General features: G+C 50.3%; 1 protein-coding gene across 4 annotated transcripts in view; it reads left to right on the top strand.

The window, feature by feature from the left end:
* Hnf4a (hepatocyte nuclear factor 4 alpha) overlaps positions 1-24,778 on the top strand; it is a 61,019-nt gene extending 36,241 nt beyond the window's left edge. For 3 of the 4 annotated variants that reach the window (XM_040732843.1, XM_040732844.1, XM_040732841.1), the window contains exons 2-10: positions 3,606-3,780; positions 4,675-4,769; positions 10,930-11,036; positions 11,702-11,857; positions 15,130-15,217; positions 16,580-16,735; positions 18,465-18,701; positions 20,802-20,954; positions 21,896-24,778. In XM_040732843.1, coding sequence (XP_040588777.1) covers positions 3,606-3,780; positions 4,675-4,769; positions 10,930-11,036; positions 11,702-11,857; positions 15,130-15,217; positions 16,580-16,735; positions 18,465-18,701; positions 20,802-20,954; positions 21,896-22,038 — 1,310 coding nt within the window. In that variant the 3' untranslated portion in view covers positions 22,039-24,778. The remainder of the gene's footprint in view (positions 1-3,605; positions 3,781-4,674; positions 4,770-10,929; positions 11,037-11,701; positions 11,858-15,129; positions 15,218-16,579; positions 16,736-18,464; positions 18,702-20,801; positions 20,955-21,895) is intronic. The other variant, XM_040732842.1, reaches the window with a different exon arrangement.
* Positions 24,779-25,429: the final 651 nt, after the last annotated feature.

Consider the following 25,429-nt stretch of genomic DNA (forward strand, 5'->3'; position numbering starts at 1 on the left):
TTCCCTATTTAGGTCCTGGGATCTCACACTGCCTTCCTCACCAGGGTTACAGCAACAGGCCATGATGGTGAACTTCCTCTGGGGAGCTGCAGAAAGCCCACCCAACATGGTCCTGTCTTCAGGCCTCTGTCCTGTTCCTAGAGACGGTGACAGGAGGCATGGCTACATTTCAGGGAAACTGGAGTTCGGGGTTGTGGGGCAGGGATTTTTTGGCCTTCCTAGCTAAAAAGCCAACACAGCAGTGTGGTTTACACACATGTCCTAGGTGTCCATGTAAGTGTATGGGTGGTATGGCAAATGCAAGAATACAACTGCATGTTTGTTCTCCCTTTTAAATTCCTGTCCTGTTTCCGTCTCTATGTGTTTGTTGAATGGTCTGTGGTTGTGTCTCCAGGGGCATTTTTTTCCTTGTTTGCTTATATGTGTGTATGTATAGTGTCTGTGACTGTGGGTCTTGGGCCTATAACATGTTTGTGAATGTGGACTTGTGGACATACCCTGTGCTTCCTGCCTGGTGGTCCTGGATGGCATTTTCCATATGCGCATGTGCAGACAGCCCTGTGCCGTTGGGAATTGCTCTCGGATGCACACAGTTGTGTGGCTCCATTGCACAGGGTTTTGTTTGTTTTATTTTATTTTGAGACAGAGTCTTTACATAGCTCTGGCTGTTCTGAAACTCACAACACAGACCAAGCTGGCCTCAAAATCACAGAGATCCCACCTGCTCCCAAATACTGGGATTACCACACCTAATTTGGCTGTCTTTTTGTTTCGTTTCGTTGTTTTTATGCAAAGTATATGTTCTGAGCTAGCTTGAAACTGAGAACACATTCCTAGGCTGGCTTGGAACTTGGGATCCTCTGCTCGAGCCTCCCAAAACACCAGGATTATGTTGTGAGGGTCTTAATTCTTGCTATATACCCGACATTGAGATTCACATCAGTAACGTGTGTGTTTGTCTCTGAGCCAATTCTGTGGTCACTGTGTGTCACCCCAGTTCACAATCTGCTGCAATAGCTCTGAGAATATGTTTGTAGAGGGTAATGGTTTTCCTTTGCCAGGGGTTTGAGAAGGTAGACTTCCTGGGGAATGGGGCGCTCCTGAGAGGGAGGGGACCAGGTTCCAGACTAGCCTTGGAGAGATGGCACCTGGCTGAGGCTGGCCTGCCACCACCTTCCATCCGTGGCCCTGACTGTACAGCAGATGTCAGGCTACAAGGCTTACGTCTGGGAAGCTTTGCTCTCAATCTAGCTAGAAAGAGGAGGCAGCGTGTGGGCTCTGTCCATGGTCAGTCCCGCAATTGCCCACCCCTAATATCTCTTGCTGTGTACGGTGTGTCCTTGGGCACATTACCCCCTCCTCTGTCTCTTGTGCAGTATGAAAATGGGTTCCTTTACTCCAGCCCTGTTGGCCAAAAGCTTTCAGAAGGATGGACAGCTCAGAGGAGGTGCTCAGGAAAAAACATACTAGAAGTGGTGAACAAGTTGCTTCTGCCCAGAGATGGTGTCATGTGACCCCCACAGGGACAGCACATGCTGTCACACTCGCAGTCACCACACAGCCCCTTCAGTACCTAGGAGTCCTGTGTTCCTGTACCTGCAGCCAAGCCCTTATGTGTCCTGAGGACACATCAATCACCCCCAGCTCTGGAAAAACCCTTCCTCCCCAGCCTCAGTCTCTTTATCTGTAAGATGGAGACAGGTAGGACATAGTATAAGGTTTACAAGAGTTTTTCCTGGTATTTGATCCTGGTTTCAACATGGGTGGTCTCTAGGACTCTGCATATGATAGGAGGGTCTGTATGCCCTGTTGGAGCTGGGGTTATAGGAGGTTGTCCTCCAAAGTGACTGGGGTCCATCCTGAGCTTAGGCTAGAAGGTTCTAAGGATATCTGCTCCCACCTCCTGTCCCCAATTCAGAAACAGTAGCAGAAGGGTCCTCACAGATACCCAGGCGTGGGCAGCACGGCGGAGCACAGCACATCACCCCATAAGCCCAGCCCCCTCTGCTGGCAGCAGAGTAATGACACTTGGCAAGTCCCTTTTCTCTCCGAGCCTCAGTCTTCTTAACCGGGAAATGGAAGTGGCCCTGCTGACCTCAGGGGAGATGATCCGGCTAACTATGCCCAACCCCGGCTGCCCAGCAAGAGGACAGTTTGCCAGGCCCTGTCCGGAGTTGCGGGCTCAGCTCTCTCCGGGGGTCGAGGGAGGAGAGGCTGAGGGAGAAAGGGCACCAAGGAAGCTTAACAATTATCCCTGCCTTGGGAATAATTCACAGCTGGAGGGGGCTCCACTGTGAACATTCAGGAGTCCCAGGCAGGGTTCAGCCAGGAGGCAGCAGAAATGAGGAAGCAGCTGCAAGATGCCTCTTGGGAGAGCTCTCTTCTACAGGGAAGCGTTTAGTTTGCAGACGCAGATCTAGAACCTACTATATGCCTAGCACTTCCAGCAGACTTACTGAACCTATGAAGAGCTTGAGGAGATGGTTAGGCTCCATCTGCTAAGGGGGGGAGACAACAAAAAATAACCCAGTGCCACAGGACCAGTGGGGACTTGAGCCTATGCTACACAGCCTCAGAGTCTATGCTTAAGCATACTGCAGCCCTCTCCCGTTTGCAACAGAACATTCCTCTAGGAATCCAAGGTCATATGCAGAATCTCTATAGAAAAGGCCCCCTCCTCCTGTGTGTGTGTGGGGTGTGTGTGTGTGTGTGTGTGTGTGTGGTGTGTGTGTGGTGTTGTGAACATGCATGAACTTTTGTTTGGGGGGATTATTATAGAGTTTATCATCTTTTTTGAGACAATGTCTCAAGTAGCCAGACTGATCTCCAACTTACTGTGTAGCTGAGACTAGCACTGGGCTCTCAGCCCTCCTGTTTTTACCTCCCCTGTGAAGAGATTTCTTAAAGAGTTTATCTGTGGTGGAAGATTTGCCCTTAGAAAAAGAGAGATCTTCTGCTGACTCTTTTTTCTTTAATCTAAAACTAACCAGACCAGTTAAACTAATCCCTTTTATAGTTGGGGAAATCGAGGCCAAGGGGAAACTGGAGCTGGGAAAAGGAGCTGGCCCAAGACCAGAAAGCAGCTAGGGCAGCACAGGTACAAATGCCCAGGACTCATGGCACACGAGCTGAAACCTTCTCTACCAGAGTTCTTGAGTGTCCTCATACTCTCATGGGGAGATGGCTGTGGTCAGCACCCAGCCCCAGGGCAAAGGAAAGAATGTTCTTGGTGTATACCTTTCCCCTCCTTGGGAGAGTCTGTGGAGTCTTGGGCTAAGCTCAGGTGCTCCTGGTCTAGTTCTGATAAGGAAGAAGCTGGGGTAGTTGCTGTCCTTTCTGAAGCTCCCAACTTGTAGTCTGAAAGTGGCTGACGCTAAGTGGTGGCCAGGTTTCGCTCCTTCCTGAGGCAGCTGGAGCATAGCTTCCTTCTCTGTGGGGAAGTAAGTCCTTGTAGGCGCCCCCAAGAGATCAGCTGTTGGTTCTGATTTATATAGGCTGGAAACTGAGACTCCAAAATCAAGAGGCTCTGAGAACAGAAGGATGGAGGGGCTTTTCCCCTTACTCTCTGTCCCCCCTGGGTTATCACTCACTCTCTTTTGGTGCAGACACATCCCCGTCTGAAGGTGCCAACCTCAACTCATCCAACAGCTTGGGTGTCAGTGCCCTGTGTGCCATCTGTGGAGACCGGGCCACGGGCAAACATTACGGAGCCTCGAGCTGTGACGGCTGCAAGGGATTCTTCAGGAGGAGTGTGAGGAAGAACCACATGTACTCCTGCAGGTGAGGAGCCAGCTTGGGCCTCCACTTACCCAGCTGGGACATGGGTGTGTTGGGATTCATGTCCTCTAAGGGTCCCTCTTGAGGCATCTGCCCTTCCAGACCTTCAAAGATGGTTTCTTAGCACCTGTGGATCCAGGTAGCCTCCCAACCTGAGAGAGGATAGGACCAGCTCTTCAACCTGCTTCTTTTTCTGGGTTCCAACAAAGCATTGGCCCTAAGTCTTTCCACTTATCCCTGTGACCGCCCCCCCAAGATTCTGAAAATCCCTTTCAAAAACATCTCCCATTTTAGATAACAACAGTAAAATATTAGCAGTGGTTGGCTGAGTCCCATGCCAGGCCTGTAATATCTCATTGCCCCCATCAATGTCCTGACACAGTGGTCACAGTTATTATCCTCATTTTGTAAATGAGGAAGCTATGTCTTGGAGAGCTAGGAATTTACCCGTTGAGTAGTGGAGTCAGTGTTGGAACCCATCCCTCCCCCATAACCTGGCCTTTACCCTTTGTGAGCCAACTACTGACTCTTAAGACATAACCAGTAACCTACTTTGTGCTGTGGGCTCTCATAGGATGTGATGGGAATAACTACGCTCTGGTATCCAAGAGAATAATGTTTTCTAACCCATCTCCACTGACAGTCATCTGAGTGATCAACGTCACATGTCACCTTTCTGGGCTTCTATTTCCTGTGTTGAGTGGGACAAATTGGACTTTCAGACAGTCTGTAGACCCCTTTGGCTTCTGACGGATTTAACATTAGAACTCTAGGGGTGCAGAGACGGAGCAGGGAAGCTGGGAGCTGGGTCAGGGTCAGAAGCAGCCAGGGTCCTCATCTTGCCCTAAGAGGGGGAGGCTGCAGTTTCTCCATCCTACCACCCCACGTCCTCTCCAGGTTTAGCCGGCAGTGTGTAGTGGACAAAGATAAGAGGAACCAGTGCCGCTACTGCAGACTCAAGAAGTGCTTCCGGGCTGGCATGAAGAAGGAAGGTGAGCCTCAGCCCTCCCTACACCCCTGCCCCACCTGCACCCCGGCTCCAACCAACCCGGCATTTACAACTCGAGCAGTACTTTATGGCTCCGCGACAGGCCCTGGGGTGACTGGCTAATGGCTGAGAGGAGGGAGGGCCTGGGGATCTGGCCACAGGGAGTGGCTGGGCTGGGTCTTGAGAAAGATTCAGAGATAAAGCTCCCACTCACTCACTCCAGCTCCCAGCAACTGCCGCTGGGTCGTGAGGCAGCCAAGATGGATGCTTTTCCTAATGGATACTGAAAGCATTAGGAGAAGCATAGAACACCACATGGTAAACACCCAAGCACCGGCCACCAAGATTTCACAAATTCGACCAGAGGATCATCCTATTCTAGGCGTCCTGCCCAAGGACAAGCACCCCAATTCCTTTAGCCCTCCTTCCTGGGTGTTAGGCAGTCTCTAGAATTTTCCCTTTCCATGCAGTTTCAGAACACAGTCTAAGTCTGCCCCAGTCAGGTCCTGCCGTCAGACATGGAGCTGGCTCTTCCTCAGCGGCTCTCCCTCTCTCAGTCCTGTGACAGCTCTGGGAGGCTGGAATGAGCACTGTCCCCCTTTCATGCCAGAAGGAACTGAGGACCACAGTGGTCAGTCACCTTGCTGAAGCTCCCATGGCAGTTACTGGAAGAGCAGAGGTCCCAAGCCCAGGTTCATACAGTTTGGACACCTCAGTGCTGCCTACACTGTGCCCTCCAGGCCTCATTTAGGAATTGTTTTCAGTGGCCAGAACTGTAGCATGGTGGTAGAGCCATTGCCTGGCAAACACGCAGGGCCCTGGGCCAGCCTACAAAACAGAGAAAGAGAGACAGAGACAGAGAGAGACAGAGAGACAGAGACAGAGAGACAGGCAGAGATAGAGAGACAGAGACAAACAGAGACATGGTGAAAAGGAGGGAGAAGAGGGAAGAGAGAGACAAATAGAGACAGAGACACAGAGACATGGTGACAAGGGGGGAGAGAAAAGGGAAGAGAGGGGGGAAAGAGTTATTTTCCTCTTAAGGTCACAAAATTTCTAAAAACTTTAAACTTTTTTTCTAAATAACTTGAGTTCATTTCCAAATCTCTTCTCTTCTCTCAGCTCACTTTTCCCTGTTAACATTTCCTTTCAGCCTATACTGTGCTCTTCTGACCAGACCCTCCATCTAGTCCTGTGGGAACACACACACACACTCACACACACACTCACACACATACTCACACACACTACACACTCACTCACACACATACATACTCACACTCACACACACTCTCTCTACACACACACACACACACACACACACACACACACACACACACCCTGGGACCCAGCCTATCCTGCGCTGAGCAAGACAGAAGGCGAGCTAAGTGTGACAGCCTCCCTTCCCAGGCTCGGCTCTCCCGTTCTGAGATTATTCTTACTGTCTGCCCCTCACAGGATCCTTGCAGGTCCTCAGTGCAAGTTCAGGAGTTCTGTTGGAAAACTAGAGCCCAAGGACCCTACCACACACACCATGTTCTGTCAGGCCTCTGCTTCTCTGATGGGGGCAGGGCCTATGCCCCCCTCTTCCCCTGCTGCTTCCCATGGGCAACTCCCGGGATCATCTCATCTTCTCATTGAGGACTGACTGCTCTGTGGAAGGGGATCACGGTGCATGTATGAATGACATGATGAATGACTGCAGCCTAAGGGCCTCGTGCTCTTCAGTCTGGTAGCTGGCTCTGTTTTCCGGTCCCGTGACACTAAGCACAATGGCTGCCCACAGGACATTGTGTTTGGGAATGCGCCTCTCCTGTAGAATGATCAGCACATGGGAGAAAAGCAGACAGCCCAATGGGGCAGATGGCCACCCAGTAGGTCTGCATATGGTCATGTGTCTCTTGTTAAGCAGTTTCTGAGGGGGAAACTGAGGGAGGCTTCCAGCCACTCAGTGATCCACAGAGCCAAGTGACCCTAGACCCCAGCTCCCAAGAGAAGAGGAGCTCCACCCATCGAGCCTTAGCTCAGCCTTGAACTGAATTGCTTGCTTCTTGGGCTAGGAAATAAGCCTGTCAGGAGGACAGGAAGGCCACTGAGTCACCGACAGAGAGTGCTGTGGCCAGTAAATGCTCCTGTGTGTGTGTGTGTGTGTGTGTGTGTGTGTGTGTGTGTGTATGTGCATATACATTTGTGTGTGCATGTACGTGTGTGTATGTGCATGTACGTTTGTGTGCATGTACATGTGTGTGTGCATGTACGTGTGTGTATGTGTGTGTGTGTGTGTGTGTTCATACACACACTTGCATTATTGAGGGATTGTGCGGTACAATTAGACCAGGAGAGCAGAGCATTCTGGGCCGCCATGGGCAAGCCCTAGGAAAGATATTGCTCACTCTGCCTAAGTCATAGCATCTCCAGTACCTGTCTGTTCTCAACCTAACAGAAAGATCCCAAAGCCACTGACCGGGGGACTAGGGACATGTTTTTCACTTATTTTTCCTGTCACCTGCTCCTGCTGCAAACAGGTTTTCCAGAACAGCTAGGGCTAGTAAAGGAAGATCAACCCAATTCTCAGGTGGGAAAACTGAGGCAAGAGAGGTGATACGAAGGGTTGGGGTGGGGAGAGACTTACGACTCAAGGTTATGAGAATGAAGCCTCAAGCTCTCTGGACTGAAATTTGGAAAGATTCACTTAGGGTGGCACATTCTGTTCTTGGTGATGAAACCTCCCGGCACACAGAGAGCTCCAGGTCTCACAGGCCCTGGAGCCCATCCTGGGCAGAGGATAAGCCACAGAGGCATCTCTGGAGGGCAAATACTGGGGATGGGGGAGCCTGGGGGTGTTATCGAACAAGCAAACAGCTGGTGGAAAATTCTGTCCTGTGGCTAAAGTCAGGGAGAGGGACACCCAGGACAAAAGTGCCCAGCTCCTGGCATCAGAAAGAGACCGAAAAGTGCAGTAGGAGCATGGCCCATCCTGTAGGACCTTCTCACAAACCCAGCTCAGCCCCCAGGCCCACCCAGGGCTCTCTAGGAAGCCAGGCTCATGTCCTCTCCGCCTCTGTCCTGCCGGTTAATATTCAATGGAAGTTACATTAGGTCCCCGACCCTGCTAATACTGCGCAAACATTAGGAAAACATCATTCCGTGACTGAACTCGCTCAGGCGCTGATAAGGCCACGCTAACCTTGAGGAGCTCTCCCCACAGCTGCTGACAACAGTCTTTCATTCCACCCGCCTCCCCACAGCGCCCAGTGGGGGCAGGCGACAGGGCAGGCTGCGTTGCCAGGGAGGGGTGTGGCGGGCTGGTACAACCGATGCAGCATGCGGGGGGGGGGGCTTCTATACCTCGGGGTTTCTGTCCTACGCTGCCTGACTTTTCTGTCTCTGCGTTTTTGTGACAAAGTCTCACTTTTCTCTCTCCTTTTCTTTTTTAGATTTATTGTTACTGTTATTAATTATTAGTGTGTGTGTGTGTGTGAGTGTGTGTGTGTGTGCACACAGGAACGAGTAGACACACTCAGAAGGAAGAAGAGGGTGTTGGATCCCCTGGAACTGGAGTTACAGGTGCCTGTGAGCTCCACGATGGGGGTGCTGGGAACCAACTCGCATCCTCTGTGGTGATACATTGTCTCATCAACTATGCCATCTTTCTAGGCCCCAAAATCTATGATCCAAGCTGCCATATCCTCCTGCCTCAGTCTCCCAAATGATGGGATTACAGGCACAGGCCACTACTCCTGGCTCTAGATTTCAACATTCTGAAACCAAGAGGAAGCTGAAGAGTGGAATGTCAGTGTCCCTTGAAGTCATATGCTGTCTTATCCAGTGACATCTGCATTCCACACATATATACTGCATACCTACTATGTGTCAGGATATGCTTTAGTGGCCAGGGTGACAGAGAGAGAGAGAGAGGAAGGTCTGGCTTTTGGGAGCTTTGGAGCTAGATAATAAAGAATTAAGCAAATAATGCTACAATAGATACCTCGGGGAAATTTCAAACAGGAGAAGAGGGCAGAGCCTAGGGCACTATGCTATGTCAGAGGAGGTTGAAAAAGCATCTGAGGTAACTTTTTTGGGGGGACAGGGTTTCTCTGTATACCCCCTGGCTGTCCTGGAGCTCTCTATGCAGACCAGGCTAGCCTGGTGACATTATCTTTTAAAGACTTGCTTTATTTTTAATTGTGTGTCTACAGACATAGACTTGAGTGCAGATTCCTGCAGAGCATTTGTGAGCTATCTGATACGAATTCTGGGAACCAAACTCAGGTCCTGGAGTAGTACGTGCTCTTAACCACTGAGTCATTCTCCAACCATTGAAGGTGATGGAAAACGGGGTATGAGGCATCAGGAATGGCTGGGCAAAGGCCCCGAGCACACTCGTGGTCTGTGTGGATACCTAGACAGAGGGAGAGGCAGGTGTCAGGAACAGACTGAGTGAAAGGGACATAGTAATGGGGAGATGGGGAGGGGTCCAAAGGAGCCTGATGGGATGGTGGGACCTCCATTCTGAGCAGAATGTGATCTGCAACCTGGATGTGTTTAGGGGGACCCCTGAGAACAGTTCAACCCCAAAGGTAAAGCCAGGAGCCTCGGGTCTCAGGACCTCTAGGAGGGCCTGGTCCAGCCCGTGGGAGAGTGGTGGGGCCTCTGGGAGCAGAACACAGTCTTCTGTGTGATGAGCATCACAGTAGGTCACTCTGAACCAGTGTGTATGTGGGGGTGTCTGTGTGCATCCCCTGAACCAGTGTGGGGGGGTCTGTGTGCATCCCCTGAACCAGTGTGGGGGGGTCTGTGTGCATCCCCCTGAACCAGTGTGTGTGTGGGGTCTGTGTGCATCCCCTGGACCAGTGTGTGTGTGGGGTCTGTGTGCATCCCCCTGAACCAGTGTGTGTGTGGGGTCTGTGTGCATCCCCTGGACCAGTGGGGGGGTCTGTGTGCGTCCCCCTGAACCAGTGTGGGGGGTCTGTGTGCATCCCCTGGACCAGTGTGTGTGGGGGTGTGGGAGTGTCTGTGTGTGTACCCATAAACCAATGTAGGGGTCTGTGTGCATCCCCCTGAACCAGTGTCGGGGTCTGTGTGTGTACCCATAAACCAGTGGGGGGGTCTGTGTGCAGGGAAGACACTGCTTGCAGTTCCCAAGATGGAAGACAGGCAGGAAGCAGGCTGAGGGGTCGGAGTTTCAGACAGATGGGGAGACTGGGGAAGGTTTTCTAGTCATCACAGAGTGAGAACTCTGCAGCCTCACGTGCCCTCCTCTTCCTTCCACAGTGAGTGAGGCCCCTTAGACTCCAGGGGACAGGAGGGACAGTGAAAGGATGTCTGATACTTCAGGCCTGTACTCACTTGGCCAGGGGTGGATGGTGGCTGGAGGTCTGGGAGGCAAGGCCGTTGGTCCTTGGATTCTGGAGAGCTCCTGGTGTGGGAAGGAAAGAGACTGCCTTCCCCTCTTATCCCAGGTTAGTCTAGAGAGCAGGGTTCCTCCCAGCAGACAGTCCACTAAGGCAGCTGGGTCTCCAGGTTCCAACCCAGGACTTCTGTCTGGCATTCAGGAATCTCAGGGTCATCTCTGTGTCACCAGGAGAAAAGAATTGCTTGCTTGGAAGGGAAGTGGCTTGCAGGCAGAGATCATGAATCCGGGATGGTGGCAGATGCTCACTGTACTGCTCAAACTGTGGTCTGCTCTCCACTGAGTTATCACTCACCGGCCCCTGGTGGTGGCCTGTCATTCCTTCAGCCTTCTTATTGTACATAGGGCAGGTGGGATGTTTTGGTGTGTGACAAGCTTTGCAAACTGAGTTAGGAGATCCCCCGTGTGACAGGCAAAATGACTCAGTGGGACATCTGCCACCAAGTCTGACAACAACCTGAATTTGGTCATTCCTGGGACCCACGTGGTAGAAAGAAAGAACCAGTGCCTACAATTTGTCCTCAGACTTACACACACACACCATGGCACATGCGTGCTCAAACACACACACACACACACACACACACACACACACACACACACACACACACGGTAAATGTCCACCGGCAGCACTCTGACGGCCCCAGTCCAGGTTGAACCTTCTCCTCCCACATCTCCCAACTCCTTAAGTGTAGTGGAACATCTTCCCTCCTCTCAGTGCTCCTCCTTACCTCTCTCTGCCTCCGCATAGCCGTCCAAAATGAACGGGACCGGATCAGCACGCGGAGGTCAAGCTACGAAGACAGCAGCCTGCCGTCCATCAATGCGCTCCTGCAGGCGGAGGTCCTGTCTCAGCAGGTACCAAGGGACCCTCTCACCTACCCGGGCTCCCTTTCAGGGGGACCTCACTTCTTCTACCTCAGCCTCCTCCTGCCAAACCCTGGAGCCCCACACGGAAAAGGCCACAGATACCGAAGAAGGAAAACTGAACCCAATGCCGCACACTGGTTTTGTGACAAATAGAACTTGAGCCTAGGTGTGGCACCCTGGGGGCACTGTCTAGTTCATCTCAGTGGCCTGTTCACAGGCCACACAAATTACTCTCCTTGAGGGCTCAAGAGCAGTCCAACCAAAAAGAAGTAATCATTGCAACATGGTAGCAAATGGGCTTAGGCAACCTCTGGCTGCGTGACCTCAGGCAAGTCACAGTGCCTCTCTGGGCCATGGTGACCTCACATATGAGCTGAGGGTGATGCCTTTTTCCTCTTTTACACCCAAGGAGTTACTGAGACTCAGAGGAGCTAGAAGAGAAAGCAGCAGGGTAGGCAGTGGGGGATGGTTCAAACAGAGTGCTCCCAGCTTCTGAGTCCTCCCTGCCCCTGTGCTCAGAGCTTCCTACTGACCTGGCAGTACATGACGCCCAGCTGTTACAGACAGGGTACTTCCTAGGGAATGGGCTCTGTGCAAAGGACAGGAAGTTCAGGGAAAACCTGCCATCCCCAGCATTTTCTTGTCTCCCACAGATCACCTCTCCCATCTCTGGGATCAATGGCGACATTCGGGCCAAGAAGATCGCCAACATTACAGACGTGTGTGAGTCCATGAAGGAACAGCTGCTGGTTCTGGTCGAGTGGGCCAAGTACATCCCAGCCTTCTGTGAGCTCCTTCTGGATGACCAGGTAAGGCCACATGTGCTGGGAGCAGAGGTAGACACTGGGCCATCAGAGTCCAGTTGACCTACCAAAGACATAACCTTGAGCTGATATGATTTGATTCAATGAAATGTATAGCACTCATGTGCTCCCAGAACTATTTAAGTCACTCTACAAATATTAACTCAGTCCCCCTAAGGGCTATTAAGTAGGAATGTTTCCCATCTTCCAGGTGAGGAAACCGGGGCACAGAGAGGTTAAGTAAATTACTCAAGGTCACACAGCCAGTAACCAACATAACCGGGATTAGAACCAGCCAGGGAGGATCCAAAGTTCAGACTCTGAACCAGCGCATCATTCAGCATTCCTGGAGGTGCTGACAGGGATCTGAAACCGGGGATCAGGAGATTTGGCCTAAGCTCTGGGAGATTTTGGGCGAATTACTTTGCTCCAAGGCCCAGTGTTCTTATCTACCAAGTGGAAGTTATCTCTCTGGAGTGTTGTCAGAACTGGGGCCGTTCTTGTTTGAAAAGTCCAGGATGGTGCAACAGCATTTCAGCTGCACTCCACTGCCCGCCCCAGTGTGATGTCTCCTGCTTTTCCCCAACATGGTCTGTCAGCGTTGTATATTCCAAGGCACCTTCTCCAGAGTCCCAAAATGAGTCGAGGGCGGGGAAGTGCAGGGGGTAGGAGAGCTGTGCGCATCTTTGGATGGATGAGTTTCTGAAATGCCCCATCCAATGGCTCCCAATACACACTCCCCTTGGCCTCCCCGGACATCTTCCCTGCCTGGATAAGGGGGAGGGATCACTCGCCTTCCCGACAATGAAAGCCCCAGCTCTTTGCCCATGAGTTTGATATTGCAGCATCTTGAGTCTTGCTATTATTTGTTTGGGGATTGTTTTTCCATTTGAGACAGGGTTTCTCTGTGTAGCCCAGGCTGGTCTCAAACTCACAGAGATCCGCCTGCCTCTGCCTCCCGCATGCTGGGATTAAAGGTGTGGGCCACCACACCTGTGGCATACAGTCTCGGTGCTTCCGAAAAGTTGTGCAGTCCCGTGGTTGTTCCTCTCTGCAGAATCCGGTCCTCCCATGCCTCTTTAAACACCTATTAAAAACACCATGAGGCACTCTAGGTCAACACTGGCTTGTCTGCTCCTTGGCCTTCTCTTGATCTGGACTCAGACACACATCTCTCCTTTGGAGCGCTGACAGTCAGGGATCGTGTCCAAGCTGCCCCTGCCTTCTCCCACTCCTCCTCGTGCTTCAGCCCTGTCCCTCTGCTGGAGAGCCTGAATTAATGTTTAACCCCCCCTGTTCCTTCCCAGGAACTTAGCTGGACAACAAGATACCCCCAAGCTGAGCAATTGTTAACCTCCATTTCCCACCCAAACCTCCCTGGCTGGGGCTCGGAGCATTCTCTGAGAGCAGTGATGGGTGGCCAGTAACACGGGCCAATCATTAATGCTTCCTTGCCTGTCCATACCCCACAGCTGTCATGTCTGAGGGTTGCATCTGGGAACCTAGTCATGGTACATAAGGAGACCATACTGCCTAGCATGCTGAGGCTACCTGTGAGATTTGGGGACATGGCCTTCCAAGGGACTTGTTACAGGGACCATTTTCTTGTTATACCTGGATAGCCAGTTCCTGGATCTGGAAGGCCAGGTCTGACTGGATAAGGGATCTAAGGCATAGGAGAGAAAGGGATTGGCTTAAAGCCCAGTGCACATTGGCCACCAGGCTGGGATTTGACTCAGTCCTCTGTTCTGCAGTCTGAGAGCCACAGAACTAATGGTTGAGAGCACTACAGCGCCTTCCAGGCAGAATGCTCCGTGATTAACATCTTCCGTATCCCTTCCTATTGTTCTTTCACCTCCAAACTTTCCCTCACTCATTCCCCTCTCATTTCTTCCCTTCACTTGTCTCACTAAAGATCTGTGTGTTCGCTGTGTTCTGAGGATCCTCTGGGCTGCCCAGCAAGTCACCTCTTTAGAGAGGTTTACCCTGCTTTCCCATCCACGCAACCTCTCGTCTCACTGCTCTCCCTCCCCCTCTTTCTCTCCCTCTTCTCTTCCCCTTCACTTGCCCACTGCAGCACCGTCCCCCTCTATTTCCTTGCCTACTTTATCACCCCTTTCCCCCGACTCTCTCAGCCTGGCAGTTTATGAGCTCAGAGACTGTTGTGTTCCCACACCGTCTGAAGGAGTATCTAGGAGGGGCGGTGCAGTGGTTCAACAGATACAGGGGCTTGCTGTCGAGGCTGATTCCTAGGACCCCCAGGGTGGAAGGAGAGAATCGCTGTTCTCTGCCCTACACACACACACACACACACACACAAATACATTTTTTTAAAGAATGACACATTGTAGGCATCTAACATTTGACAACTAAATGAATGAGCAATCCAGTGAATGAGCACAGAGCAGTCCCTGACGGTCCCAGCATGGCTTGCTATCTGCAGCCTCCCACAGAGCACACAGATCCCTGGGGCCACCAGCCTGCTGCCATTCTTTGGTCTTCACACAAGCACTAAGACCAATGGCTCTAGAGCACAATGTCCCGTGAGGCAGCCAGACTTGGCCTCCAACTTCAGTCTTCACAGACTACCACAAAAAGACAGGGCTTGGCGACACCCTTTATTTGGCATGAGCACATTGTAAGAACATCAATGTGGGCGCTCATGTATAGTCTCTGAAAATCCCAGATTCTTACAGCAGTACGGACTCTGTGGAGATCTTTAGCATCAGGGACTTCCCAAACTCACTGGAGCTTTGGAATCATCAGGGAAGCTTGTTGCCTGTATACCCCAGGTCCTGCTCATTGTATAGAATCAGTCACTGGCAGTTGAAACCAGGACTATGACTTTCCCTAGAGTTCCCTGCAGTTGGCACACTGGTAGGAACTTGGAACCCACAGTTTTAAAACATCGAGCACAAGCTGACACCCTTTTGAGGATCTGGTCTAAGGCATGCACATCATGTGTGGTTTATGCCCTGATGAGGCCAGGGCACAGCTCTTTCCCCAAAGATAGACACACCGGTTCAAGAGCAGAGTGAACAGGAAGTGCCCTGGTTTGGAGAGTACATGCTTCCACCTCCCTGGTCTCTGTAGAATCCTTCCCATAGTCCTTGCATCATCTGTCGTGGGAGGAAGGCAGAGGTTTTGTGGTGTATTTTTGGGGGCTCAGGTAAGTAAAGGCAGAAGGGACATAGAGCTGCCTTGCCAAGGCCACTGATCTGACTCTGAGCAACCTTCCTGGGGTGCAGATGCTAGACTTTACCTCGTCTCTCTTCCAGGTGGCCCTGCTCAGAGCCCATGCCGGTGAGCATCTACTGCTCGGAGCCACCAAGAGATCCATGGTGTTCAAGGACGTGCTGCTTCTAGGTGAGGAGGCTGCTGGTCCCAGACAGAGATTGGGGGATGGAACCCAGCTTGGTACACCCACAAGGGAAGAGTATCTCCATAGTAACACACAGGGACCAGGCTGGAAGATCGGAAACATCCCAAATTGGATATGCTGTTGCAAGCCTGTAATCCCAGCTATCTAGGAAGCTGAGACAGGAAGTTTACAAGGTCAAGACATGTTTGGGTAGACTATGTAGAGGGCTCAGGTCAGCCTAAGAAATCTAACATGATCCTATCTTCAACTAAAATTTTAAAAAATATTTTAAAAAATCTAACAACTATCAGTTGGGAGTGCACTAGCAATACCTTGGACTGGCAAGATGGCTCAGATGGGAACAGTACCTGTTGCCAAGACTTACAACCTGAGTTCAAGCCTAGGGACCCATGTGGTGGAAAGAGAAAACCATCTCCCGTGATTGTGCACTGACCTCCACGTGCACACTGAGACACACAGACTGCTCCCCCAACATAAATAAATAAACACAATGCAATTTAGGAAAACCTTTAAGGGGAGCCTGGAGGTACAGCTCAATGGTAGAGCACATGTCCATTCCCAGCACCACAGCAAAATTAAAACAAATGTAGCCCAGGCCTGTTCTTAGACTTGACCAAAGTATGAGGCTACAGAACCCAGCTCTCAGGTGATTCCCCGACTCAGATGTAGGAAATAAAGGCATGGGGGGGGGCTCCTAGGCATCCAGTTAGAGAGTAATCCATTGTCCCTGGAATTTTGAGTACATTTTAAAGTTCTTTGCAGGGTTGAAACAAAAGGTGGCTAGGAATGGTTCAGCCCCTAGACCATGTTGCCTGGGCCTTTAGGAAATACTTATTATTTGGAATGCTTGTGTAAGGTACCCTATATGTCAAGGACTATGCTAGCCACCAGACAAATGTTCATGACCTCTTTCAATACAACAATCCCAAAATAGTTGTTAGATATTCCCATTTTTATAGATGAGGAAACTGAGTCACAAATAAGTTACCTAATCACACCCAGCCATAAGTGGCAGAACCATTCAGATGGGTTGACCCAGTTCTGGAATCTGTCCCTTAACCTTGACACTTTAGTGCCTCCCAAGTGGGCCTTGGCTTTCCTTCATATTGAGTCATGCAGGTAAAAGGAGTTTGGGGAACATGAAAGGTCTCTGAAAAAGTCAAGTTCCTAGCTTACCCAGAACTTCAGGCATTCACCTTCCTCCAGTGGCCTCAGATTTCTGATTTGTAAAATGGGCTTGGTGATCCGGTAGCTTCTCCTAGGAACACTCTTAACTGCAAAGCACAACAGGGGTGATAGGGGACAACCAAGGCAACAGACCCATCTTCTCCCCTCCACCTATCCAGGCAATGACTACATCGTCCCTCGGCACTGCCCGGAGCTAGCAGAGATGAGCCGAGTGTCCGTTCGCATCCTCGATGAGCTGGTCCTGCCCTTCCAGGAGCTGCAGATCGATGACAATGAGTATGCCTGCCTCAAAGCCATCATCTTCTTCGACCCAGGTACCATCCACATCTCCTAATCTGTCATTCACATGCCCAGACCTGCTGTCACGTTCCTTATAGGCTCACAATCTCTTGCATTATCATGACAACCAGAAGTCATTTTCATCAACCCCACTGAGTAGACCAGGCAGACTAGGGTTCCCAGGAAGGAAGCACTTTACAGGGCACAGACTACAAAAGCCTGGGTTGTTTGTTTGTTTGTTTTTGTTTTTCAAGGTAAGGTTTCTCTGTGGTTTTGGAGGCTGTCCTGGAACTAGCTCTTGTAGACCAGGCTGGCCTCGAACTCACAGAGATCCACCTGGCAAAAGCCTGGGTTTTACCTTTTCCATCTTCCTTCTTTTCCATCATCCTTAACATCCTTTCTCCCATCCTCCATTGTTAATGTTGTCCTGTCTCTTGTTGATTACCTCTGGCGCTTTCAGCAGTATACTTTGTTTCTTGTCCTGTCAGCTATGGGCAGCATCTTCTACCCTTCAGTTGTTGGAACAAGGATGTTGCATCTTCTCTCTTCAGGTTCTCTCTGTCCTCTCCCTGTTGACTGTGTTGACTCTTGTTTCTGAGTTTGCATGGTATGTCTGTAGTCAAATCTTTATACAAAGCCTGCTTTATTTCTCATTATCTTTGGTTTTACCTGCTGGAGTGTGGATCCTATGGGCACTAGGCGCTGTCCTTGGTGCTAGTCCCTGATTTCAGAGATGACCTCTAGCAATAAAAGCAGCCAAGAGGAAAATGACTATCGTTTATTGAGGACTCCCAGGTGCATAGTTTTAAACATTTTATGCAGATTATATGCGACATGATACCTGTGAGATAGGAACCATCTTCACCCCATTTTCAAATAAGGAGAAGATGGAAATGTAGAGAGACTGATTGACTCAAGCAAGCCACACAACTAGGAACTTGTAGAGCATAGACTTGTAGAGCCATTAATTTATATATGTTTTTCAAATTCATGGTCTTTCTGCCTGCAACTCCCCATTTACCAGAGAGTGAGAGTCTAGTTCCAGTCCTGTTGTGCAAAGCTCGAGGCTGGGCAGGTGGTCACTGCTCAGTGACAGGTGTACAATCGCAGGTTCTAGATGGTGGAACCTCCTCTGTGAGCCAGGAGCCCCAAGTTCACATCATGGTCCTTCCAGCAACTAGTTGCATGAGCTGGCCAAGTCTTCCTTATTTCCCCTTCCCTGAGACCAGGAGAGACTGGGGCTCTCAACAGAAGAGCATTTGCCTTGTGTGTGCAAGACACTGGGTTTGATCTCTAGTATAGCATGAGGAAATTTAAAAGAGAATCGAGATTATAACATGCGGTACCAGGCTTAGTATCTATTTCTGCCTGGGTCTAGGAGACCACTATTTGTTCTGGAGTAAGCTAGCTGTTGAGGACCCAAAATTCTTGTCCCAGCACTGGTTAAGATTCCCTGTCTTCATGGAACTGGAGAGATTGCTCAGCAGTTAAGAGCACTGGCTGTTCTTCCAGACGTCCTGGGTTCAATTCCCAGCACCCACATGGTATCTCACAGTTGTCTGTAACTCCAGTTCCAGGTGATCTGACACCCCCACACAGATGTACATGTAGGTAAAATGCCAATGCACACAAAATAAAAATAAATAAAATCATTAATAAGTTAAGTTTCTAAAGACTCCCTATGTTCCAAGATCAATAAGCTGCCCAATTGGGGCCTACAAGCTAGGAGATTTGGACCCTTCCTGACCACCTCTCCCACTGCAGATGCCAAGGGGCTAAGTGACCCGGGCAAGATCAAGCGGCTGAGGTCGCAGGTACAGGTGAGCCTGGAGGACTACATCAACGACCGCCAGTACGACTCTCGGGGCCGGTTTGGTGAACTTCTGCTACTGTTGCCGACCCTGCAGAGCATCACCTGGCAGATGATCGAACAGATCCAGTTCATCAAGCTCTTTGGCATGGCCAAGATCGACAACCTGCTGCAAGAGATGCTGCTAGGAGGTCTGCAGCCCAGGGGTGGGGGTGGGGGGCGGAGCGTGGGGGTAGGGGCGCCATCTCTTTGTAGATCTGCAATGCTGTCTCTTGAGTCAGGCTTCTCATGAACCTAGCTGGCCTCTAGACTCCACTGTTTCTTTAGTGGGAGCCTTGGACAATCTGTCTTTGTCTGTGAGACCTTGGTTTCTCACCAGGAAAAAAAATAGAGATAAGGACAGAGGTCCATTTGTTCAGATGCTGAGGGTCTAGCACAAGTCAGTCAACGACTGTTGTAAGGAGGAAAGAATACCATGGAAACAGACAATAACCAAATGAATAGCAAAATAAACAAATAAATAAAAGGCTCTAGCATGAGTCAGTCAACGACTGTTGTAAGGAGGAAAGAATACCATGGAAACAGACAATAACCAAAAGAACAGCAAAAAAAAAATAGACAGGTCATGTGAGGGCCTGAAAATGAGTCGACCAATTGATGCCTCCCTCTCCCTGAAGTGGTGTCTAAGACCGATGGGTACAAACTACTAGATTTTAAAATCTTGGACAACATTCTAAGCAGAAGTCATTTGTTCCAGGCTCTGAGGTAAGATTCATGTGTGAGATGGGATAGCTGGAGGAGATGAAGGTGGAAATGAACTAAAAACCAAGTCATTAACAGGGCTTGATGGGCCAGAATCAAAAATTTGGGTTTAGGCTGGGCAGTGATGGTCCGTGACTTTAATCTCAGCACTTGGAAGGCAGAGGCAGGTAGATCTCTGAGTTCTGAGTTCCAGGGCCAGACTGGTCTAAGAGTTCTAGGACAGCTAGGGGCTACATAGAGAAACCCTGATTTGAAAAAAAAAAAGGAATTTTATATAGGAGCAAACCTGTGTAATTCCAACAGGGAGGCTGTGGCAGGAGGGCCATGAATTTGTGAGGCAGCCTGGGAAATACAGGGAGACTTTGGAAGAGAAGAATGAGGGAAGGGAAGGAGGAAGGAAGGAAGGAGGAAGGAAGGAAGGAAAGAAGGAAGGAAGGAAAGAAAGGGAGGGAGGGATAGGAAGGAAAGGGGGCAATTGTATTTTATTCTCTCTGCAACTTTTGTAAAGAGGCTGGAAATTAAAGTAAAAGTGTAAACAAGCCAGTCTGACTAGGGGTCACTAGTGAGTTGAAGGGGGCAGGGAGCGGTTGGAGCACCAGGAATGGTACTCGTCCTACCATCTGAGACAATGGTGGCTTAGACCGTGGGAGTGGAGCAGGCAGAGGAGGAGGAGACTCTGGATTCAGCAGGTGCTGAAGCAGGGAGTGACAGAAGAGGAAAAAGCAAAGGATCAAGTCCGAATGTTTGCTCTGAGTGTTGGAAACAGTGGTGGAATAATTTATTGACAAGGAAGATGGGGAAAGACCTGAATCTGGGTCTAGAGTGGTGAGTAGATGACCCAGAAGATCCATCCTGGACTTGACACAGGAGCCGGGTTAGATATCCAAACTGGGCTATCACGACCGTTAAGTACGTGAGTGGGTAGCCCAGCAATAGAGGGGAAGCAGCCTTGGCCTTTCTAGCAATAGCAGTCAAAAGAGGTGTGTCACGGGAGGTTTTAGAAAAGACCAGCCAGGGGCATGGGAGAAAAGCAAGAAAACTATAGAATCCAAGAAAAGGTATGTTTTCTGGAAGACAGGGTACAATGGTGTTAAATGAGGGGAGGGGGGGAGGAAGAGAAGGGAAGGAAAGAGAAAGGGAGGGGAGGAGTGCAGGGAAGGGATGAAGTTAGAAATCAGTGAAGGAGTAGGAGAGAGGGAGGCGTGGAAGCAGGCAGGGTCTCGATCCTCTTGTTGAGTGCAGCGTCGGAGGGTTCAGAGCATGGAAACCGGGTTGGCGGAGTATCACAGAGTAAGTGATGAGGCAGAGATACAAAGGACAAACCTTTGCTAATGCTCCCCCCTGAAGGGTAGCTGGGCCAGAGCTGAGGTTGGCTTGAGATGGTGACTTTGAACCCCATAATAAGTGCCCAAGAGACACTTGGTCATGACGAGTAGCCTGACTGCCTTACTGAGGAAAATGGTGCTGCAAGGCTGTGGTCCTTTTCCAAGACTTCCGGTCCTGACGGATGCCCTCATTTCTATCTACAGGGTCTGCCAGCGATGCACCCCATGCCCACCATCCCCTGCACCCTCACCTGATGCAGGAACACATGGGCACCAATGTCATAGTTGCCAACACGATGCCCTCTCACCTCAGCAATGGACAGATGTGTGAGTGGCCCCGACCCAGGGGGCAGGCAGGTGGGCAACCTGGGTTCTACCCTATAAGGGATACAGATGGGTCTAAGAAGGGAGTCAGGAGAAGATTGTGTCTAGAAGGTGGGACCAGGGACATACTTCTCTGTGTTTCGGAATAAGGAATAGAGGGAGGCTGTGGGTTAAAGCAGTTTATTCAGTGAGGCGGGGTATTCAGCTAAATGACCGACAATCTACTGAATGAGGCAATCCACTAGGTGAGGGGACCATCGAGAATGTTTGTTGGCTGAAAATTCCATAAGATGGAATCGTTCACTAGGTGAAAGTGTTCACTGAAATAGGCTGCCCAGATGGACGTGACCACCCTTTGGACAGCTGAAAAAGACTGGCAATTAAGTAGGACTGCCGCTGTACTAGGCCACCATCTGAGGGGAAATCTCCAGTGGCTGAGTTGGTCATTGGGCCAAGCTCTTCACAGAACAGGATCATCAATGAGATGAGGTGGCCACTGGGGTGAAAGGGATTTTGTAGTAGTCTACTAAATGAAAGCAGGCATGCAGGTGAAAGTCTCTCACCCAACCTGTAACGGGAATGAAGCCTTTTCATTTGTGTTACTCTTCTCCTAAATATTGAAGAAATGCCAGTTTTAGCCATTAGCCCAGGGCCTCAATTGCTGCTCTTTCTTCCAAATTAGTACATTTATCACATGTCATATTGCCTTTGGGAACAGTCACACCTGGACCCTGGTTTGGGGAAAGCCTGAGCCTCCATATCAAATGGCGGACAGATGGATGGTAGGGCCCCATAGAACATAGATTTTAGGGTCTGGAATTCCTAGATGTTTGAGCCGTAACAACCTTAGGGACTAGGTCCATCGTCTTATGTTATATAATTGTCTCGGCAGGTGGGAGAGCTTCCCCAGGGCTCTTCAGTTATTCCCACAAAGGCTGGAATTTTGAGCAATCTCTATCTCTTTCTTGTTTTAGCCACTCCTGAGACCCCGCAGCCATCACCACCCAGTGGCTCGGGGTCTGAACCCTACAAGCTCCTGCCAGGAGCCATTGCCACCATCGTCAAGCCTCCCTCTGCCATTCCCCAACCAACAATCACCAAGCAAGAAGTCATCTAGCAAGCCGCTGGGGGTCGGGGGTTCTGCTGGCTCACGTGCAACTTAAGTCACCGCAAAGAAGACGTGACAAGAGGGCCAGTCCCAGAGCAGCCATGGAAAGGGCGCGGGGGCCAGAAACACGGGCTGAGTGCACACGCATCGCCACCCCTGACCCCACACCTTGGAGGGCAGGGCTTTGCCTTGAGGAGACCCTGGCTGGGAAGGTTTCCAATGCCTGGACTATTTTTCCCAAGTTGAAGCCACTGTCTTCATCTTTATCCGTATCTTCCCTCAGCTTCTTCGCCCCTGAAGGATGACTGTCTGCAGTCGCTGCAGGACCTTGTTCAAACACAACTCCCTTCTCCTCCCCCTGCTGGGGCCTCTTCCTTCCTGGTGCTGGTTAGGGGGTCTGGATACAAAGCTTCTGAGGCTGAGGCAGCTTGTAGTGTGTTACTCCCCTCTTCTGCTGTGACGATCTGATCTCAGGTGACCCTCTATCCCATCCTCCATTGTTCTCTTCCTCGGCCATTCTGACTTCTCCAAAGCCGCCTCCCGGAGGCTGAGGAAGATGTGGCAACCATTTCCCCATTCATTCTGAGAACCTTCTGTAAGCACTGACTCAGGTGAGACAGAGGGTAGGTAGGAGTCATCATCCCCCCTCTGCCAACACCACCATGATTCTTCCCTCCAGCACTAGGCTGTAACGTTGGAGCGATAAGCCTTATGGTTCTGTACAGCAGAGAGTCATCCAAGGGTGACAATCGCAACAGAATGTGGAGAGAGGTTGGGAGCCATGGGGAGGCATCTAGAAAGAGGCAAGCTCTGCCTCTCCTTTGACAGGGAAGGTGGGCTTCTGGCTAGCACAGCAGATGACACAGACCAGTTTGCAGGAGGCGAGCCCGAACAGAGGCCCGGAAGCAAGGAACAGCACGTGAGTGAGACAATTAAGAAATCAGTTTCCAAGAAGTTGAGATAGGGCACACATTGGGGACCTTGGAACCTTGAGTGCTAGACTGAAGTTGGGAGTAGCTGCAGTGTGGGCCTGTCAGAAGATGAAGACAGCATCCTTCAGAGGTCGGACTGCTGAGAGGGAGCTAGGAGGCCAGAGTAGGAGTGAGACAAAGGGATGGGTCAGAGTTCTCCCCAGGGCGTGTCAAGCTCTTCTGTACTCGCGGATGACACGTAGGCATTCGACATCCACCATCTCATAGAATCTTTAGAAGGTGAAAGTAGAGGATCTTAAAGGCCTCATAGGAAGCTCTTGTCTCCCCTGTGATGGAAGTCAGAGATTTCCTCATCCTTTACTGGTGTCCACTCTAGAGGCTTGCTCTTTCCATAACTGGCCAGCTAGAGGGTGTTCTCAAGGCCTTGGGATGTCAAGAATCCTCTTTGCTGAGAAGAGAAGTGGATTCATGACTCCGGGCCTCTTTTTCCTCTCCTCTCCCCGAGTGTGAGTAAGGAGCAGCAAGGGTGTGCTTCCTAGAAGGACAGGCCTAGTCTGGCCATCTAGGGCTGAGATGGTGTGGGTGAGGGGCAGGAGAGGGATAAGGAAGCCTGGGTCAGGCTTGCTTGAGGAGCTACATTCAGGGCACATTCTGGAACTGCTAATCCCCACCAGTCAGCGTTTAGCCCCTGCCTGACTCTTGATGGCTATGAGTGGCCCCTACAAAGTGCCACTGACCAATGGGAATAAAAGGAATGTTTCCACGACTGGAGGTGTGATAAATGGGAGGAATGGACTAAGAGACTGAATACCACAGTCCATCAAGGCTGACCCTTCTGAATGGGTGGATCTAGCACCCCAGTGTCCAGAAATGCCAGCTTTAGTGCCAGGTCCTCTGCAAAAGGGTATGGAGGAGTCCAAGGACACCTACTTAAAGAAAAAGATACCCACAGTCCAGGATGGTCAGGATGAGTTGTCCTTAATCCCTCAAGCCAAGCCCTGGGTCTCTGGATAGACTTTTCCATGCTCAGAGCCCTCAAACCTTTCTTGGCCATCCTCACTCCAGTGCTCCCAGGAATTCCAGAAAGATTGTTCAAACTGCTTTGCATGAAACAGGGCAGCTGGACTCCTTCTGGACGTTGTCTTACCCACTCTTTGTCCCTCCATCCCCAGTGATGTTCATGAGAGGAGTAGGTATGTTGGCTTTCAGTGGTAGCAGTCTCCTGGAGCAGGGCTCAGTCATTGCCCCAATCCATCCTTTCCGAAGAAGAAATCCATTCCGCATTAATAACTATTACAATATGGGAAATGTGAAATAAGAAAAGTTTACTCTTCTGACTATAAGCTGAGGACACTATGTTGGAGTTTTTTTTTCTTCTGAGTTTTGGTCCTAATACATAATATGATGGACTAAGTACAAGCTGGAGACAGATAAGGGTGGGTACTACAGTTTTTTCCTGAGACCACCCTCCTTTCTTCAGGGAACTCTCAGAATCTTCCAGAATTCAGGAGGCTTTCCTGAGAGTGGACACAAGAGAAGGGAGGATCAGAAGTGACAGTCCTCTGTTTCTTGTGATAACCACCCCAGTTGCCTTTGCTAGAACTCTGTTACCTGCCCTGGTAAATAGGAATCATGAACTTCACACCAAGCATTCATAAGGCAGGCTGTACCCCATCAGACTAGTCTGCACCTTCCTGATCCCCAAATCCCACCATTACTGCCCAAGAGGTCAAAAAAAACCCTCAATAACAGCTCCTACTCCTGTGTGTTTTAACCTAAGTTTATCCAACAAAATAAATGGCATGTATGTTTTCTAAGTCCTTGTACTGGTGTCTTTTTCCCTTAGTGTTAGAATAAGGATAGTCTGGGGTGTTCACAGTGCATAAGAATGCTTCCTTTTCAGTTGTCCTGTGAAGAGGTTAAACTTTATAGATAATCTCCTATCACATAGGTAAGGAAACTGAAGCTCAGGGAGGTGATTTTCTTTGAAAGGCTGTGGTAGAAGTTCAATCCTGCCCTACCCCACCCCTGTGTGTGTGTGTGTGTGTGAATGTGTGTGTGTATTCGCATTTGCATGTGGAAGGTTGCACGTGTGTATGTAGTATATATGTGCTGATGCCCAAGGAGGGCAGAGAATGGCTTCTTGTATTGTTCCCAGGGTATCATCCACCTTGTCTCTGGAGATGAGGTCTCTCGCTGACATGGAGTTCATGGATTAGGCTAGGCTAGTGGTCAGCAAACCCTGAGGATCTGCTTGTCTTCATCACTGGGATTTGAAGCATTTGCCAGTGGCTAGGGAGATGGCTAGTTGGTGAAGAGCACTGACTGCTTCCCAAGAGGACCAGGGTTCAATTCCCAGCACCCACATGGTGGCTCACAACTGTCTATAGCTCCAGTTCCAGGAAATCCAACTTCCTCTTCTGGCCTCCAAAGGCACAAGATGCAAATGTGGTGCACAGAAATACATG

This window comes from Mesocricetus auratus, unplaced genomic scaffold (genome assembly GCF_017639785.1).
Source record: "Mesocricetus auratus isolate SY011 unplaced genomic scaffold, BCM_Maur_2.0 Super-Scaffold_100028, whole genome shotgun sequence".
NCBI classification, from domain to species: domain Eukaryota; kingdom Metazoa; phylum Chordata; class Mammalia; order Rodentia; family Cricetidae; genus Mesocricetus; species Mesocricetus auratus.